This window comes from Nyctibius grandis, chromosome 11, assembly GCF_013368605.1.
Source record: "Nyctibius grandis isolate bNycGra1 chromosome 11, bNycGra1.pri, whole genome shotgun sequence".
NCBI classification, from domain to species: domain Eukaryota; kingdom Metazoa; phylum Chordata; class Aves; order Nyctibiiformes; family Nyctibiidae; genus Nyctibius; species Nyctibius grandis.
The window spans coordinates 3,531,757-3,550,002 of NC_090668.1; the positions used below are offsets into that span (position 1 = coordinate 3,531,757).

The 18,246-nt window shown below is 49.2% G+C and overlaps 1 protein-coding gene and 1 pseudogene across 1 annotated transcript in view; one reads left to right on the forward strand and one right to left on the reverse strand.

Moving 5' to 3' along the window:
- The window catches only part of LOC137668860 (serine palmitoyltransferase 1-like), a 283,413-nt pseudogene extending 278,211 nt beyond the window's left edge, over nt 1-5,202 (reverse strand).
- The window catches only part of LOC137668903 (protein FAM118B-like), a 398,331-nt gene extending 390,282 nt beyond the window's left edge, over nt 1-8,049 (forward strand). Inside the window, 4 exon segments of the mRNA XM_068410718.1 lie at nt 5,565-5,792; nt 7,031-7,159; nt 7,497-7,782; nt 7,991-8,049. Coding sequence (XP_068266819.1) covers nt 5,565-5,792; nt 7,031-7,159; nt 7,497-7,782; nt 7,991-8,049 — 702 coding nt within the window.
- The last annotated feature ends 10,197 nt before the right edge of the window (nt 8,050-18,246 follow it).

Below are 18,246 nucleotides of genomic sequence, written 5' to 3' on the forward strand. Positions count from 1 at the left end.
TCACAGCTCTGCGCACCCCAGCTGCAAGGCTGGGCTGCAGAACTGAGGGGCAGAACCAGGCTCTTGGTGCTCAGGGAACCCTGGGCAGCCGGGCTGCCTGACACCAGAAACATTCCCATCAGTTTTGCTAACACAAAACTAGAATGAGGTCTCACTGAAAGAAATGTCAAGTTTCACTGGAAGGGAAAATCTTTAAGAATAAATCTGCTCTTCCTCAGTGAAAACTTGCTTTATTGGAAAATTCTCAGCCAGCTGTAGGATATGCAATAAGTAATGAACTATTTAAGGGATACTACCTACTACTAAGTGTAACTAAGGGACTAATACTACAAAAAATCAGCTAGTATAATCAATCATGCATTATGGATTTTGTGTGTGTTTAAATGTTATTCATTTCTGTAATATGTAACAGAAAACTGTTGAAGAAAATTAATTCTAAAATACCAGCTAACCTTCCTATTCTGCACATTAAACAGTCATTGAAGAGCCACAGTAATTTCTGTATTTTTTAGTATCAAAACCTGACAGGAAAAACACCAATTACTCAGTATAGCCATCTTTTAAAACAGGATAGCATTAGGAAATTTTAAACAGAATCCTTATTTTTCACATAAATTCTAGCCATTTTCTATGTGCCTCCAGAATAATGAATACTTCTATTACTAGTCAACATTCAAGTCTCACATGTAAGAACAACATTGTATTAAAGGTGACTGCAAGGTGCATTGAGCTGTCGGAAAGAGTATCCGAGGAAGACCATCAGCCTGCCAACAGCTGCACTTTGCTTAAAGAGCAAAGGATTCGCTTAAGAACACTGCATTGAGAATAGTTCTCGCTTGCTTTTAAAATAAAGGAGCCGTGACCAGTTCAGGGGCCCTTTGAGGCGTGAAACAAGTGAACACGTGCTGAAGGTTGACGGTTTGAGCCCAGAACACTGTGGCTCCTGCCAGGATGGGTGATGGGTGCTTAGCGTGTGAATGTTGATGTGATCTTGAACTGCACAGTCCGGCTCCTGCTTGTAGCATTTAAATAGGGCAATAGAGGAACAATAAACGTCTTTGCTTCCTTGAGCAGCAGAGTCCTGTCCTCTTTTCAGTTTGCCACAAGTATCTGCTAAGCTACACCCCAAACGCTTTTACTTAGACATTTTTTTCAAAGTGCTTATAAACACTTGGTACCATTGAAAGCTATCACACTTTCCTAGAGACTTAAATGTGTAAGGGCTTGCAAATATCTTCACTAGCATTAAGGTATAATCTCATTCCAATACCTGTAAAGGGATTTTAAAAAACTGGACTCTTTTTAGTAGCGTAACAGAGACAGTCGGAGAAGGATTACCTCCTTCCTTTAATACATGCATAATTTAGTGTGCATATCCCAGTCTAAGCACCTGTAAAACCAGAAACAGATTTGGGCAAAAACCCCAAAATACACACTTAGCCCTGTAAAGCTTTATGAATTTGTTCACATTTACCCCGGAGAGTCTGAAAAATGTCTACACACAAAAAAAAAAAAAAAAAAAAAGAGAAAGAAAAAAAAAAGGAAAAGGAAAAGGCTTAGATATCCTGTTTCTACTTTACATTTCTATACGTCTAAGATTTCAAAAAAAGCATTTGGAAGAAAAACTAAGATCTACATTTCTATTGAAGTACTAAGTCTCTTCACTACTCTTCATAATGTTCCCGATTCCCATTTCTGCCAGGAAACGACAGGCTTTTAAAGATCTGACAAATGCATTACTGCCCTTTAGCTCATTACTCCGGCTGCATTGGTTCATGATCATATGGAAAGGATGACACAAACACTTGGTAATGGGACTGAAACGGCAGGTCCAACTCTAAAATATCTAGAGATCTGCAGACTCTTGCTCCTTGATCCTTTCACCAACTTACTGCAGATTCTTAAACAGGAAACTTTGACTCCTGGATCTGCAAACCTTGTTTCTTTTCCTCGGTAAAGGTTGACCCTCCACTACAGCTAACAGTCCCATAACCTACTCTTTAATTTTTTCTTGCTTTTGTTTCATTTCTGAAGACCAGGCGTGGGCTACCCAGTAGTTCTTATTTATTTGTGACAAATTAAATACTGCATTTCTCTGCAGATGTCCTCCAGTCTCTTGATGCTAATGAAGGTTAAAAACAAATACACACAGATTTGGCCAATTTTGTCCTTCTCCTGTGCCTCTCACCCCCTCCATGCCCCGCAAAAAAATCTTTCTTACGTTCCAGCAACAAGGGCAATTCTCTGACTCTTAAAGCAGAAACTCCTACCTGCCAACTTTATCCAAACGTCCTGTACTTGATCCTGCCAAAATTGCAGGAGTTTGCACCACGATCGTTCCTGAAATTCTTGCCTGGATGCTTATTTCGAGAAGAAAAAAAAAATTTTGTAGTGCAAGTGGCAAGGAAAGGGTAGTTCCGTTCTGAGGAAATATATTCCCATTTGTTTCTCTTTAGCCTTCCCTTCCTCCATTTGTCTTGAAGGAATTTGTTTTCAAGGAAAAAGCATATCACTTGTCTATAAAGCAGAATAATAATTTCTTATCTGCTTGGTGGTAACCATCTCTGTCCCTCCTAGCCTCAACTAACTTGCTCATTTTCAGATGGAAGAAGAAAAGGGGAGGAAACACTGAAGAAGAAAAGCAGGATGGGAAATTATATGAAGAAAAAATCAGGCATGTAAAATTAATCAGCTGAAAAAGAGAGAGGACTTAAACGAATAAAAGGGTGAAGAATCAAAGTAGGGAGAACTATGAGTTATGAGTTTTGGGTGAAGAAAGACCGAAGACTAAGATTTTCCTGAATTAAGTACCTGGATTATCTTCCATAATATTCAGAGCCTCAATAGCAGCAGCAGCTAACAAAGGAGGCAGGGATGCAGAAAAGCAGTAGCCTTCACCAGACAATCGCTGTGGAGGAAAAAGAAAAAAGAAACAAAAAAAAAATCACTTTTTTGTTTATAGCAGTACAGACAATGTTTTAAAGTTAATTCACATACATTTAAACAACCTCTCCTCCACACTCACAGGTTCATGGAAGGATTTAAAAGCACGTCTCCAATTCATCTACAATATTTCATAGAACCAGACAATTTCTGTATGGAATCAAACATTGCATAATAATTTATATTATAGCACTCTTTGCAAATTGATATTAGTAACTAACTCTCATTTCTAAGTAACTAATCCTGCCGCACCATATTAAAAAAGAGATCTGGCTTACCTGACGGTCAATAATAAAAGATCTTCCACAGCAAAATCCTCCAATAGAAGCCAGTGAATTTTCCATGTTTGCACTAATAAGATCTATATCATCAATCTGCCAGTTAAATTAAAAGTTATTGAGAGATGCTTTTGATTACATCAAGACTATTTATAAGATAAATCTATTAAAGATGTATCTTGTTGCCCATTATCGTGAATACTGGAGAAGATCCACCAAACTATCACATATTAAAATGAACCCACAATTGAAATAACAATTTTAAGCAATACAAAAGGACTTTAGAAATTGAGGTTTATGGATCTGTAGATAATTTACATAGGATCACTCTTCCAGGCATTGCAATGTGAAGAACACAAACCGAAAAAAAAAAAATTCTATAGATACTGGTGACAATTCCTCAAAGCACTCAGTGTGACAGTGTCCTTTAAGAATGTAAGCAGTCCCACTGCAGTCAGTAGCAGTTAGAATGTGATTATAATTGAGCATAAGCCTAGTTAAATTAGAGTTTGAACCTTAAAGACACAATTGTCTTATTTCACTTGTTAGTTGCAAATGTATTTTTTGCCAGGCTCTGTAATGCACACTGGTGACCACTGCTACAAATTCCCATTCTGAGCAGACAAAACTGAAAGATTATGTTTGTAAATGAATTTAACATAGAAGCCAATTAATCAGATGGTACTTGGCAAGCGTCACAGTAGCACTGGTTGTTTCCTTTTCTAAAGCTCTTTAACATTCATTTTCTCTTTGCCACATTTGCTATTGAGACACTTACAGTGAAAACAAGGGGAGAGAGAGGAAAACAGAATGAATTCTTGGAATTTGACATTTCACTCCCTAGTTGAACTCAGACACTGCCAGAATGTAGTGAGAGATGCTCCACACTAAGACACTGGCAAACAAAAGAGCACTTTTTCCTTCCCCAGCTCAGGCGGCTATGGTAGCAAATAACTGCAAGGATACTGGGTTGGATTTCCAAAGTACTCCTCAGCTGAACAAACACCACAGAAGACTCTTGGAAAAATAGTTTGACTTAACCTGCCGGTGAAGTAGTAAGACACCAACTTTGAAAGGACCATCAATCTAAAAGATAGATTTGTTCAGATTTTTTTTAACACCCAACACTTCCTTTAACTCCACAGCACTGCTTGTTTCAAAATTCTGAACAATAACAGAAGGATTGTTCACACCACGGCTAGTTAAAATAGACACCCTTCTTCTAAGGCAGACTTTCCCATGGTGGCACAACCATCAAAACGGAGCTCCCCATGACAGCAAGTAATTGTGCTCTGTCACTAAATTATTTTAAATTATTACTGTCTCTAGAAGGATATTAAGAATGCTTATATTGTAAAAGTTACTGACATAAACAAACCTGAAGCTCATGAAAGAAATTTCAAAGCAATTTCTGAAATACTGCGACTCTTGCCTAAGTCAGCACACATTTTAAAGGCCTCATACCACACAAGAAAGTAATGTTGAGCCATAATTTCCTCACAAAATGACGTTGCCATCAAGCATCTCCACTTCTGACTGTCCAAACAGGAACAACTTCTCATGAAGTGCCAAGTGGCTACCCACAAAATCAGTTTCTTCTGAAGTGATTTGTAATGACACAGTTTCCTCCCCAACTGCTACACAGAAGGTGATAACCACTTTTGGAGGTCTAAGTCTACATATTCAGGAAAAATGAAAGAAATTACTACCAAACAGTACAGACCAACAATGAAGTCAAACATAAAGTGCCCTTCCCCTCACCTCTGGCAGGGGAGACGCATTCCTCTGGGGCGGCGGCAGGGCCGAGGCGCTCCTCGGGGGCGATGGCAGGGTGAGATGCTCCTCGGGGGCGGCGGCAGGGCGAGGCGCTCCTCGGGGGCGGAAGGAAACCCGCACACCTCTCGGAGTAGCGGGAGATGTGAAGCACTCCTCGCAGGCGGCGGCAGGGGCGAAGCACTCCTCCGGGGTGTGTGGCAGGCATGAAGCACTCCTCCGGGGTGGCGGCAAACCCGCACGCTTCTCAGAGAAGCGCAGGCGCGAAGCAAGCCTCCGGGTTGGTGGCAGGCACGAGGAAGGCCTTGCGGGCGGCGGCAGGGGCGAAGCACTCCTCGCAGGCGGCGGCAGGGGCGAGGCACACCTCGCGGGCGGCGGCACGGGCGAAGGACTCCTCCTTTATCTAGAAGGAACCACAAGTGCAGTTAACTGCACCAGGTTCCTGAGGTATAACTCTGCTGTGGATACCAGCTTTTGGGTATTTTACTGGGAGTATGCTGGGGGGGGGAGTACCTGGTACCAGAGATTTAAATATTCCAACTCTGATCTTAATCTCTCTCCCCTTCTCAGCGCACGAGCAATGTTCGCTCAACCTATTTCAAAGACTGTTTATACGAGGTATTTGATGACCTGGAATCTAAAATGGAAGATTCTGGGAAGCAGCTGCTTCAGTCTGTGCTTCACTTGATGGAAAACGGGGCGCTGGTGTTAACCGCAAACTTTGATAGCCTGCTGGAACTGTACGCAGCACAGCAGGGGAAGCATCTGGAGCCTCTTGACCTGACTGATGAAAAGAAGGTAAACGATGATGATCTTTTTTAAACGTCAGGGCTGAGCTGGGACACCGCAGCACAGTGGCGGCTGCAGGATGTGCCCTCACGCCCGTGTAAGGGGATTGTGCTGCTTGTAGTAATTTAATTGATGTCAGACAAACTCCAAGCAGAGGCTCTGCCCATTTGGGACAGTGAGCAGAGGCGCTGGTTTCTGAAATGCTGTGCTTGCTGGCTGACTTCCATTGCTCAGGAGGAGCCCTGAAGCCTGGTATTTCTTTGATCTCTGTCCTTGAAACTTCTGTCTTGGCCTTGCTGAAGCCTTGCTTCCACATAAGGTGTGGGTTGATGTTTCTAACCGACACAGGGAACTCCGTGCGAGACACAAAGCTGACCTTTCTATTTTTATAACGTGCTGCTGAGTCCTTCTTGTGACGGAGCATTTTCAGGGCTGTAGCCTTCGACGCTTCCCCCTTGCCCCGTGTCCTCTTTCTGAAATGGCTGCATGGCTCCTGCTGGCTCATTCCAGCTTCTTATGCCGTGCTCTTGTATTTGTAGCCATGAGCTTCACGCGAGCTTCCCTCCTTTTGCCCCAGGTCTTCAGTCAGGCAGAAAATGAGGCTGTGAAACCCTGAGCTCTTTGCCACCTGCCCACCTCATCTTCCCACCGTGGGTTTTACCGCTGGGTCCTTCTGTTTGCATGTTAAACACGCGCCAAGTGTAGGTGCTGCACAGTACTTGGTCTCTTTCCATTCTGACTCATTTCTGTGCTTCATGTTTCCTGCATGACCTCTTAATCTACAGGGCTGGAAGTACTTACAGTGTTACAAATAAGCATTCTAATTATTGCAAGCTTAAACGAGCTAAGGTCCGCAGGAGTAAACTGAGAGCTTCAGAAGTGGCTTTCTGAAATGAAGGTCAGCTGTTGAGCTCCCTCAGAGCTTCTCAGAGCCTAGAGGGACCAAGAAATAAACTTTGTAGGCGTGAGAAGCATGCTGATGTAATATTTATAGAGTTTTCCCCCTTTTTCTGCTGAGTCTGCTGTATTGATTCAGTCTCTCCCCATCACATTCGCCGTTCAGCTGAAGCGTTGACCCAAACAAGCGCCATAGGCTGCGATGTAGAGGCTGATGGACTCATTGAGGAGATAAGATGAGGGGGAAGCTGCCTCTTTGAAACACTTCCCTGAAATGCTATTTTTAATAGCACTGTGGAAGCTAACGTCATGTGCTCGCTAATGTTTCTGGAGGGGTTTGTTTTGTGCAGGTGCTGGAGTGGGCGCAGGAGAAGAGGAAGCTCAGCGTCCTGCATTTCCACGGCGTTTACACCAACCCCAGCGGCATCGTGCTCCACCTGGCCGGCTACCAGAACGTGCTGTGCAACACGGAGGTCATGGTGAGCGAGGCAGCCTTCCCTTCTCTCTGCAGGGCATGCTTTGGGGTGCCAGATGTTGTCTATATACATATCCCACTTCCCGGTGCGAGCTCCGGGCATAGACTCAGCTGAGTTTAAAGACTGGGCTTCGCACAGGGTGGTGGGAGAGTCCTTAATTTTGGGAAATAAGAGGAGAGATGGATTCTCTAGCCCTCTGAGTTGCAAAAACGCCTCACCACGCTCGTGTTGAGGATGATGGAATGATGACAGTCTCATCAGCAATAAGGCAGGTGCTGTCTCTTGTGCCTTGTGAAGATAAAGCTTGCCTTGACTAAGAACCTCTTTCCCTTTTTTAAAGCGAGAGATTCAGAAGCTCTATGAAAATAAGTCGTTCCTGTTCTTGGGCTGTGGTTGCACTGTTGATGACACCATGTTTCAGGCCCTGTTTTTAGAGGCTGTGAAGCACAAGTCAGACCTGGAGCACTTCATGCTGGTACGGAGGGGAGGTGTGGATGAGTTTAAGAAGCTCCGTGAGAACATACAGGACAAAGGCATTAAAGTAATTTCCGACGGCGATCAATACGCAGACTTGCCCGAGTACTTTGAGAGGCTGGCGAGCGAGATCTCCACGCGGGGTTGAACAGGTAGAGGGTTTATGGGCTGTGTGGGATGGCTGTCTGCGTACATCCACCCTCACCACACTTAACTCGGGGATCCCGTGGGCTTGGGAGCATAGACAGTGTTAATAGCCCATTCTCTGCACTATATTATTCCTTAAGCTTTTTTTTTCCTCAAAAAAATTGTCTGGGTTTACTTTTATGAAATCGCTGTGTGCTCCTTGCTCTCTCCTAGGTGTGCCTAAGGAGGGACAACAGCTCAACGGCTCTGCTGCTGCCCCACGCCGAGATTAAAGGTACAATTCTCCCGAGCTGAAGAGAAACTTCGCCCTTTGCGACTCGCTGGGAGCCCAGCAGCCTCTCAGGCAGGTTTTGCAGAGCCTTTACTGTCCTGCAGGATGCACCACTTGAGCACCAGACCCAGACTACGGCGGGGGACTCCCTAGGACGGGCTTAAGCCAGAGCCAGCAGCTCCCAGGGAGGCTTACGTGGTTTAAGGCCAGTCTAGGCGAGGAGCAAAGCCCACTGCTGTCGAGCTGCTGCCCACACACATGGAGCTGAGCCGGGACACTGCAGGCCCCAGGCAGAGCCTCCTCAGACAGACGCCTGGTTTAACATACTAATTAATTGTCTTTGTTATCACGGTTGGGAGCATGGTCTCCCTGAGGGAGCTGCAGCCTCCTCTAATTTCATACTTAGTGCTTTTGTATTCTGTACTTTGAATTAAAAACATGAAACTTGAGCATTTTCTTACTTGAAGCTCTGGTTTTCTAGTCCTGTCTTTATACTGTATTTTATATGTCAAAGCTTGTATTAAAGACCTCTTCACTTCACTTTTTGCTGGTGTGTGATTTACACGCCCTCTTAACGACCTCACACAGGCAGTTTTGTTTCCCCTCCAAGCAGGAAATATGTCTTGCCTGGAGGCAAGTTATTTATACACGGAGAACAAATTATGAAGTTTATTTTATATAAATTATGTCTCTTAGCAGCCAGAACGAGATCTGTAGGTGGCAACGGATCAAAAAAAAAGCCACAGTCTGACCCCATCACCCCGGTCCGAGACAGCCAGGAGGACACAGAATTACAGCAGCCAGCCGAGGCCAAGCGCTGCTCTCGCTCCTCACAGGGCTGGAGACACATTGCACGGACACAAACCCAAGCAAAGAGGCAGCTCAAGGAAAGGACACGAGGGAGGAAGGCCCCTGAGGGCTAACAGGCCACAGTCACACCCACTAAGCCTACAGCAGCCCCCGCACCCTCACACCGCCCCCTGACAGGCTGCGGCCGCCGCACCAACCTCCGCCGCCGCGCACAGGCCGCGACTGCCAAGCACATGCGCCCACCGCCTTTTATACCCTGCGAAGCATCGCGAGAATTCAGTGAAATCTCGCGCAACCCCTCCCTGCCGCCGCGCACAGGGGGCGGGGCAGGGCGCGAGGCGCCTGTGCGGGGCGGGCGTCTCCGCGTGGAGCCAGGCGCGCGGCGCTAGGTGCGTGCGGGGTGGGAAAGGGGACCAGGGAGGGGGGGGGAACGTTGCCGTGGCGACAGCGGGCCGGGGTAGGCAGCCGCCATGAGAGGAGCCCCGAGGGCCGCTATGGCGGCGGGGAGCAGCGGCAGCTCTGGCCCCTCTGAGGGGGCTGTGGGGCTGTCCGGGGGGCGACGGAGCTGGGGGTGAGCCCGAGGGGGGCGGGGGTGAGCCCGAGGGGGCCACGGAGCACTGGGGCCCAGCTTCACCTCAGCGTTGCCGCTCTGTCAGCCCCCCCCATACCGTCACCCTCTTTAAAAGCCATTTTCTTGGCTGTTTTTTCCCCCCTCAGCTTCCTCCCTGCCTGCTGAAATACCTTCTTCTTGCTTTTCCCTCAGGTTTAGTGTGAGAGGGGGCGAGGAAGGGGTGCAGCAGAGAGGAAAGGGAAGGTCTCGAGGCGCCGGCCGTCCCTGAAGGTGCTAAAGCCCCCCCTCGCTGGGCTTCACTGTGTTCGCTCTCATTTTTCATGAAGCCGGTGGGAGCCCAAAGCAAATGGAGGATCACAGCGTTAAATAAAAACCTCTGATGTGTTTTAAGGGCTTGTTTTCCTCATGCCACCGGTCCCCGTTACCTCAGAAACCTGTTCCTTCCTAGGGTGGTTTTGACGAGCCGTGCGGGCCTGCTCCAATTGCGACTCCCACGGAGCCGGACAGGGAACAACTCATTAACATCCTTTTGGATTCTTCTAGCCCAAACGTAGCGGGTTTTAAACTAGAATGTAACGTTTGTCTTATCCCAACATCTTGAAGCCACTTAATTAAAAAAGGAGATCTGAATTACGCCCTCACTGGGTGTAGTTCTTCTCAGCGCTCAAAGCAGCTAAAAATAATTGATGAGCAAGGACTTTGTACTTGCTCCTTTATATAATTTGAGGGGCATTTATATAAATTGAGGGGTAAATCTTCCAGCATTGAGCTGAAAGCACGCAGTTTTTACTTTCCTTAAAGTGTTCAGGTCAGGCGTGCCGGTGTAGCTTTACTTCTGTAGTAGCTGCTGAGCGTGGAGACAAAGGGCATCCGCACCTTTCCCCACCTCCTTCGGTGATGAGTCGGAGTTTATGGGAGGACCCTAATGTTGATTCAAAATTTAGGCAGAGGGCACCTCCCTTGTCCTTGGTCTTCATGACCCAAGACATCCTTCCATCTACGATGGTACCTACTTTCTCCTCTTGCAGGAAGCTGTTGCCAAGCCTCAAAACCAAGAAGCCTCGGCAACTCGTTTTGGTGATCGGGACAGGAATCAGCGCAGCAGTTGCTCCACAGGTCCCGGCGCTGAAGTCTCGGAAGGGATTAATCCAGGCCCTCCTGGATGCTGCTATTAAGTTTGATCTGCTGGAAGATGAAGAGAGCAAACGGTTTCAAAAGTGTCTCCATGAAGACAAGAACTTGGTTCACGTTGCCCACGACCTTTACCAGAAGCTGTCACCGGTGAGTGTGCTTGTAGGAGGGGTTTAGACTCTGATTAGGATTTGGCTTTTGGAAGTAGCCTAATTTGGTTCTCAAGCGTGCCCCCAGCTCCAATGATTCCTTTATCTAGAAGGAGGAATCACTCCTCGGGAGCAGCGGCAGGCGCGAAGCACAACTCGGGGGTGGGCGGCAGGCGCGAAGCACTCCTGGGGGTGGGCGGCAGGCGTGAAGCACTCCTCGCGGGTGGCGGCAGGCGCGAAGCAGTCCTCCAGCGTGAGTGGCAGGCGCGAAGCACTCCTCCGGGGTGGCGGCAGGCGCGAGGCGCGGGGGCGGCGGCAAAGGCGAGGCACGCCGTGGGTGCGGTGGCACGGGCGACGCACTCCTGCGGGGCGGCGGCAAACCCACACACCTCTCTGAGAAGCGGCAGGTGTGAAGAACTCCTCGGGGCTTGTGGCACGGGCGAAGCACTCCTCCGGGGTGGTGGCAGGGGCGAGGCACTCCTCGGGGGCGGCGGCACAGGCGAGGCACTCCTCGGGGGCGGCGGCACGGGCGAGGCAGGCCGCAGTGCAGCTGCAGGGGTGAGGCGCGGGGGCGGCGGCACGGGCGACGCACTCCTGCGGGGCGGTGGCAAACCCGCACACCTCTCGGAGAAGCGACAGGGGTGACACACTCCTCCGGGGCGGCGGCAAACCCGCACACCTCTCGGAGGTGTGGCAGGGGAGAAGCGCTCCTCGGGGGCGGCGGCGGCAGGGGCGAGGCACTCCTCGGGGGTGGGCGGCAGGAAACCTGCACACCTGTCAGAGTAGCGACAGGCATGAAGAACTCCTCGGGGGTTGCAGCACGGGCGAGGCACTCCTCGGGGGCGGCAGTGGCACGGGCGAGGCACTGCCCCGGGGCGGCGGCGTCAGGGGCGAGGCACTCCCCCGGGGCGGCGGCGGCACGGGCGAGGCACTCCTCGTGGGCGGCGGCGGCACGGGCGAGGCACTGCAATAGGAACTGGGCATTGCAGCACTCCAAAGAAAAGCCACGTAATGAAACGCTCCCAAAAAAACAAATGATCAAGTGCTCCAAAAGAACCAGGCGGTGAAGCGCTTCTCCTGGGCCAGAGGGTGACGCGCTCCTCACATGCTTCAAAATGTGGGCAATCCTAGAGAAGGGCAGGGGAACAGTTATTTTTATTCCCGTTTGGACATTCTTAGCCAACAACTTCACAACATTGCTCTCCATCTCCTACAGTCATTCCTAGCAAGCCCTGTGAAAGTCCTCGAATGCATCCCAGTTCATCGTCTCCTCAGGGCTCCTGCATAATTCCTCATTTCTCCCTCATTTTCCTGGGCCAAAGAACCACACTGCACATCCCCACAACGGAAACACCGCCTGCGCGTAGCCGGACCACACCTGATGGGGACACAAACGCCGCACCTCTTCCTAGACCCCTGCTTTTCATTGAACGGGGATTACACAACCCTGTGGCCAACTGCTCTTAACGCTTCCTAGAGAGCTTTCAGGCTCCACACGTGGCCCCTGCGCAGGGGCACGACCCACTCCTCTGCCTTTGGGAAACCTGCAACCGACAGAAAGCCCTTCCTGGCCGAGATACAATGTAGCCCCCAAAACATTCCCCTCAGCCCTGCTCTCCGCCGGGAGAGCTCCTCTTTCACCCAGGAGCCAATCCTCTGCTCCATGCTCCCTCTCACCTCGTGGGGGGTGCAGGCCCCCACCACCACCAAGCCGCACTGTAACATCAGGACCAGCCAACATTAATCAGGGAGCAGCAAGTGGTCCGAGACCATCAGACGCTCTCTGATCCTGCCTGCCGGTGCAGTGAGTCGAGACCACCTTGTACCTCTCTGTCCTGGGCACAAGCACAGTGAGTTACTATGATCGGGCACCCCCGAACCGCACCCGAAACTCCTGCTGCCCAGGGAATGAACAGGAACGAGGAGCTGGGACGACTGGGCGCTCCCCAACAGGACCCAACTCCTCTTGCCTGGGAAACGTACCCCCAACTCCTCCTGCCTGGACCGTTGCCCGCCCTGAAAGGTGCCAAGGCTGCCTGACAAGACTTATGGCCATAATGAAAAAAGGGACTGACCAAAGTCAATTATCTTGCCATCCCATAACACTGATCCTAAGTGAGGCTCTCTGACCTTCAGGGATTGCAGCAGGCTGTGACCCTGCATCTCCCCTCGAGCTGGGACGCCTCTCAGGGCAGATTTCGCGACATCCAGGGCAGACTCACGAGGGGATTCAGACCCTCCACCGACAGGCGCCAACAAAGGGAAAGAGCGAGGAATTCACTATCATTGGGTTTCGCCACATTAAGAAGTAGAATCACAGAATCACAGAATCAACCAGGTTGGAAGAGACCTCAGGGATCATCGAGTCCAGCCATTGCCCTGACACCACCCTGTCAACTAGACCATGGCACTAAGTGCCATGTCCAGTCTTTTCTTAAACACATCCAGAGATGGTGACTCCACCACCTCCCTGGGCAGCCCATTCCAATGTCTAATAACCCTTTCTGAAAAGAAATTCTTCCTAATGTCCAACCTGAACCTCCCCTGGCGAAGCTTGAGGCTGTGTCCTCTTGTCCTATCACTAGTTGCCCGGGAGAAGAGGCCAACTCCCACTTCACTACAACCTCCCTTCAGGTAGTTGTAGACTGCAATAAGGTCACCTCGGAGCCTCCTCTTCTCCAGGCTAAACAACCCCAGCTCCCTCAGCCGTTCCTCATAGGTCAGACCCTCCAGACCCTTCACCAGCTTGGTCACCCTCCTCTGGACTCGCTCCAACACCTCAACATCTTTCTTGAAGTGCGGGGCCCAGAACTGGACACAGGATTCAAAGTGCGGCCTCAGCCGGGCCGAGTACAGAGGGACGATCACTTCCCTAGACCGGCTGGCTACACTATTCCTCATAGAGGCCAGGATGCCATTGGCCTTCTTGGCCACCTGGGCACACTGCTGGCTCATGTTTAGCCGGCTGTCGATCAGCACCCCCAGGACTCTTTCCGCCGGGCCGCTTTCTAACCACTCTTCCCCCAGCCTGTAGCGCTGAATGGGGTTGTTGTGGCTGAAGTGTAAGACCCGGCACTTGTTCTTGTTGAACCTCATGCTGTTGGTCTCGGCCCATCTATCTAACCTGTCCAGATCCCTCTGTAGGGCCTTCCTACCTTCCAGCAGATCGACACTCCCACACAGCTTGGTGTCATCTGCAAATTTGCTGAGGGTGCACTCAATCCCTACATCTAGATCATCTCTAAAGATATTGAACACACCGGCCCCAGAACTGAGCCCTGGGGAACACCGCTAGTGACCGGCCGCCAGTTGGACTTTGCCCAATTCACCACCACTCTCTGGGCTCGGCCATCCAGCCAGTTTTTAACCCATCGAAGAGTCCACCCATCCAAGCCCCGAGCAGCCAGTTTGTTTGGGAGGATGCTGTGGGAGACAGTGTCGAATGCGTTACTGAAGTCTAGATAGACTACATCCACAGCCCTGCCCTCATCTACTAAGCGGGTCCCTTGGTCACAGAAGAAGACCAGGTTGGTCAAGCAGGACCTGCCTTTCATGAATCCATGTTGGCTGGCCCCGATGCCCCGATTGTCCTGCATGTGCCGTGTAATGGCACTCAGGATGATCTGTTCCATCACCTTGCCTGGCACCGAGGTCACGCTGACAGGCCTGTAGTTCCCTGGATCATCCTTCCGGCCCTTCTTGTAGATGGGCGTTACATTTGCTAATTTCCAGTCAGCTGGAACTTCTCCAGTTAACCAGGACTGCCGGTAGATAATCGAGAGTGGTTTGGCAAGTTCATTTGCCAGTTCCTTCATTACTCTAGGGTGAATCCCATCCGGGCCCATAGCCTTGTGGGTGTCCAACTGGCACAGCAGGTCACTAACCGTCTCCTCCTGGATTACGGGAGGTTCACACAGCACCCCCCGTCCCTAACTTCAGGCTCTGGGGGCCGAGTCTCCTGAGGACAACCTGTCTTGACATTAAAGACCGAGGCAAAGAAGGCATTGAGCACTTCTGCCTTTTCCTCATCCCCTGACACTACACTACCCTCCTCATTCAGCAAGTGGTGGAGGCTCTCCTTGACCTTCCTTTTGCTGTTGATGTATTTGTAAAAGCTTTTTTTGTTATCTTTGACTGTAGCAGCCAAATCAAGCTCTAACTGAGCTTTGGCCCTTCTAATCTTCTCCCTACACGACCTGGCCACGTCCCTATAGACCTCCCGAGTTACCCGACCCTTCTTCCAGAGCAAATAGGCTCTCCTTTTTTCCTTAAGTTCTAGCCTAAGTTCTCTGTTTAACCAGGCCGGTCTTTTTCCCCGATGGCTAGTCTTCCTACAGACTGGGACAGCCTGCTCCTGAATATTTAGCAATTCCCTTTTGAAGCATGTCCAGCCTTCCTGCACTCCTTTGCCCTTCAGGACCGACTCCCAAGGGACTCGGTCCACCAGCCTTTTAAACAGGCTAAAGTCTGCCTGCCGGAAATCTAAGGCAGAAGTTCTGCTCTTGCCCCTCCTTACTTCCCCCACTATCGAAAACTCTAACATTTCATGGTCGCTACTCCCAAGACGGCCACCGACCCTCACATCTCCCACTAGTCCTTCTCTGTTCACAAACAACAGGTCAAGCAGGGCCCCTCCTCTACTGGGCTCATTTACCACTTGCATGAGGAAGTTGTCCTCCACACATTCGAGCATTCTCCTAGATTGCTTCCTCTCTGCCATGTTGTATTTCCAGCAGACATCCGGCAAGTTGAAGTCGCCCACGAGTACAAGGGCCGGCGACTGGGCGGCTCCTGACAGCCGCTTGTAAAACGCCTCGTCCGCCTGCTCATCCTGGTTGGGTGGTCTATAACAGACTCCCACCGTAATGTCCGCCCTGCCGACCTTCCCCCTGATCTTCACCCATAAACATTCAACCTTGTCATCCTCACCATCTTCCTCAATTTCGACACAGTCTAAGCACTCCCTAACATACAGCGCTACCCCACCGCCTCTCCTGCTTCGCCTGTCCCTCTTAAAGAGCTTATAGCCTTCCATAGCAGCACTCCAGTCACGAGAGTCATCCCACCACGTTTCTGTGATGGCAAAACCCCGCGCCGACGACGCGCCTCCCCCCTGCCGCCAACCGCCCGACATCGCCTCAGCGCGTGTTGAGGAAGACTCTAGCTGAGAAACATGGAAGTCTTGGTATTAGAGCATTCAAGTTGCACTGGAAGCATTTATGCGGGTCCCATATAGAGCAAAAAAGTGTCGACTGTATCGCACAAAGCCATTGACGTTGCATGTCGACTTGTGTGAGAATACTGCAAAAATGATACCAGCCAAAAGATGGGATTTTGCTGCTATTAAGTATTTTCAAAACCTTCTCAAAGCAGCTACCCAAACGAAAGCCCAGTTATGTGCTGTAGAAGATAACACATTTGATATTTTTCTTTATGTGACAACAAAAGATGAAAAGATATGCATTAACGACGATCTTGTCTCGAAGAACTTCGCTCATTTTGAGGAAGCTGAAGAGAATATGGGGAGTTCTGTGAAATTGTCGTCGCAGTGCCCGATGTCCTTGATGAAAAAACTCATGTGATACACGTGCCTGTTGTTTAATGTCCAGCACCTGTATAGTCATTGTAGTAGAATTTGTAGAGTCAGAAATCAGAGTCCACTTGGGTGTTGCCTTCTGCAATAAACCCAGGTAAATTAGTATGATTTCTTATATGTAGAACATAAAACAATGCAGTTCGGATTTGAATTTCTTGCCACAGAGCTCGTAGCAATTCAAAAACACACTGATTACGTGTATGTTCTATAACAGATCTGTCTAAATGTTTTACAATGCCAGCTACATATGCTGAATCAGTAACCAAATTAAAGGGAACGGGAAAATTTTGAAATATTTCTAATACAACTCGTAATTCTACCACCTCAGGTGAACCCTTCTGTTGTACTACCATAGATTCCCACTTGCCGTCAGAATACCAGACAAGGCCCACCTTGCCTGTGTTCCTAGATCCATCTGTAAAAATGGTAATTCCATCCACGGGAGTGTTCGTATGCAACACTCTCGTGGTAACTGGAAGTTCCGCACTCAACAACCTGTCCCGAGAAATTCTCCATGGCTGTTTGCAAAGCAAAGCTATTAGCCATACACCACTCAAAGTATTGAGCTGCAATAGGAACAGTTAGTGAAGCAGGATCTCTGGCCACAAGCTCCCCACATCGCATCCGTCCTTTGATGATAATCTGTGCCAATAGCTCTGCAATCATGGGGACAGTTTTCTTTGTTCTTAAAGGTGGAAACAACCATTCCAATATATGTAACGAATTTGATTATTCTGAATTCCATTGACCAGTTACTGCATATGGAATTTGCCTATCAAACAAAGTGATAATTTGTATTTCCTGATTCAAATCAATACGATATACAAATTTGGAATGTAGCCTGCTTTCTATTTCTGTAATCAGTTGCTGTACCTCTGCAGTAGTCTGTCGTGGTGCTGTTAAAGTTGTGTCCCCTGCTAACAATTGGAATAGAGACTGCAATTGTGACGACGTAAGCCCCAAGTATGGCCGCAGCCATAACTTGAGCCTTATGTTCCACATTTGCACTCGTTCCACAACGGCCGTTTGCCACAGGTCCAAGGCTTGGTAGCCGCGCAGGTTAACCCCGCGTGGAAACACCAGTCCTGCCCTCCCTGCGGTTCGGGCTGCGAGTTGACTGCTTAGGCCTGGAACTGGTTGGGAAGATTCATTTGTGTCAGCACACAGTTCCTCCCCGCGTTCTTTCTCCAGTTTCCCTGCGCTCTGCAGCTGGTTGTTATCAGCTGACCTTGAGCATTATACTTAGACCTGCACAGCTTCACAAAATGCCCCAGCTTCCCACAGCAATGTCACATCAAAACAGAGTTATCTCTCCCACTCAGCTTCGACTTCTTAAGGCAGTTTTTCTTAAAGTGACCTTCTTGCCTGCATGTATAACAATGATGAACTACCTTAACTGTCGCCGCTAAAGATTTTGCTAAATGCTCCATCTGAAACGTGGTGGTTCCTACTTTCCCACAAGCATCCATTAGCTCAGTTAAGGTGGGGTTATGATTTCCCATCCCTGCAATAACTTTCCTGCAGTCCTCATCTGTGTTGTCCCTCGCTAACTGTAGTAACAATGCTTCCTTTACAATTTTCCAATCTAATGGTTGCCAAATACTTCTTCCCTCAGGACCCGCACCCACAATCACTGGATATGCTTGTGGAATTATAACCCCTTCTAATAACGCATCCCGAATGATCCCTTTCCATTTCACTCCTCCCCCCCGTCTTCCCCTGTATACGTGGGTAGACGCTGACCCTCTCCCTCACCTCCCACATTACCAGATGGACTCAAACCTCCCCCCCACCCTGACCCAAAGGTGGAGTAGGGAGTTGCAAAGGAGGTTGAGGTGGCCCTAATACTTGTCCCGAACACAGAGGGGGGTTTTGGGGAGACATAGTCACGTGTCCTGAGGCGTTGGCTGAACGGTGCTGCTGCAATCCCTTCTTTAATTC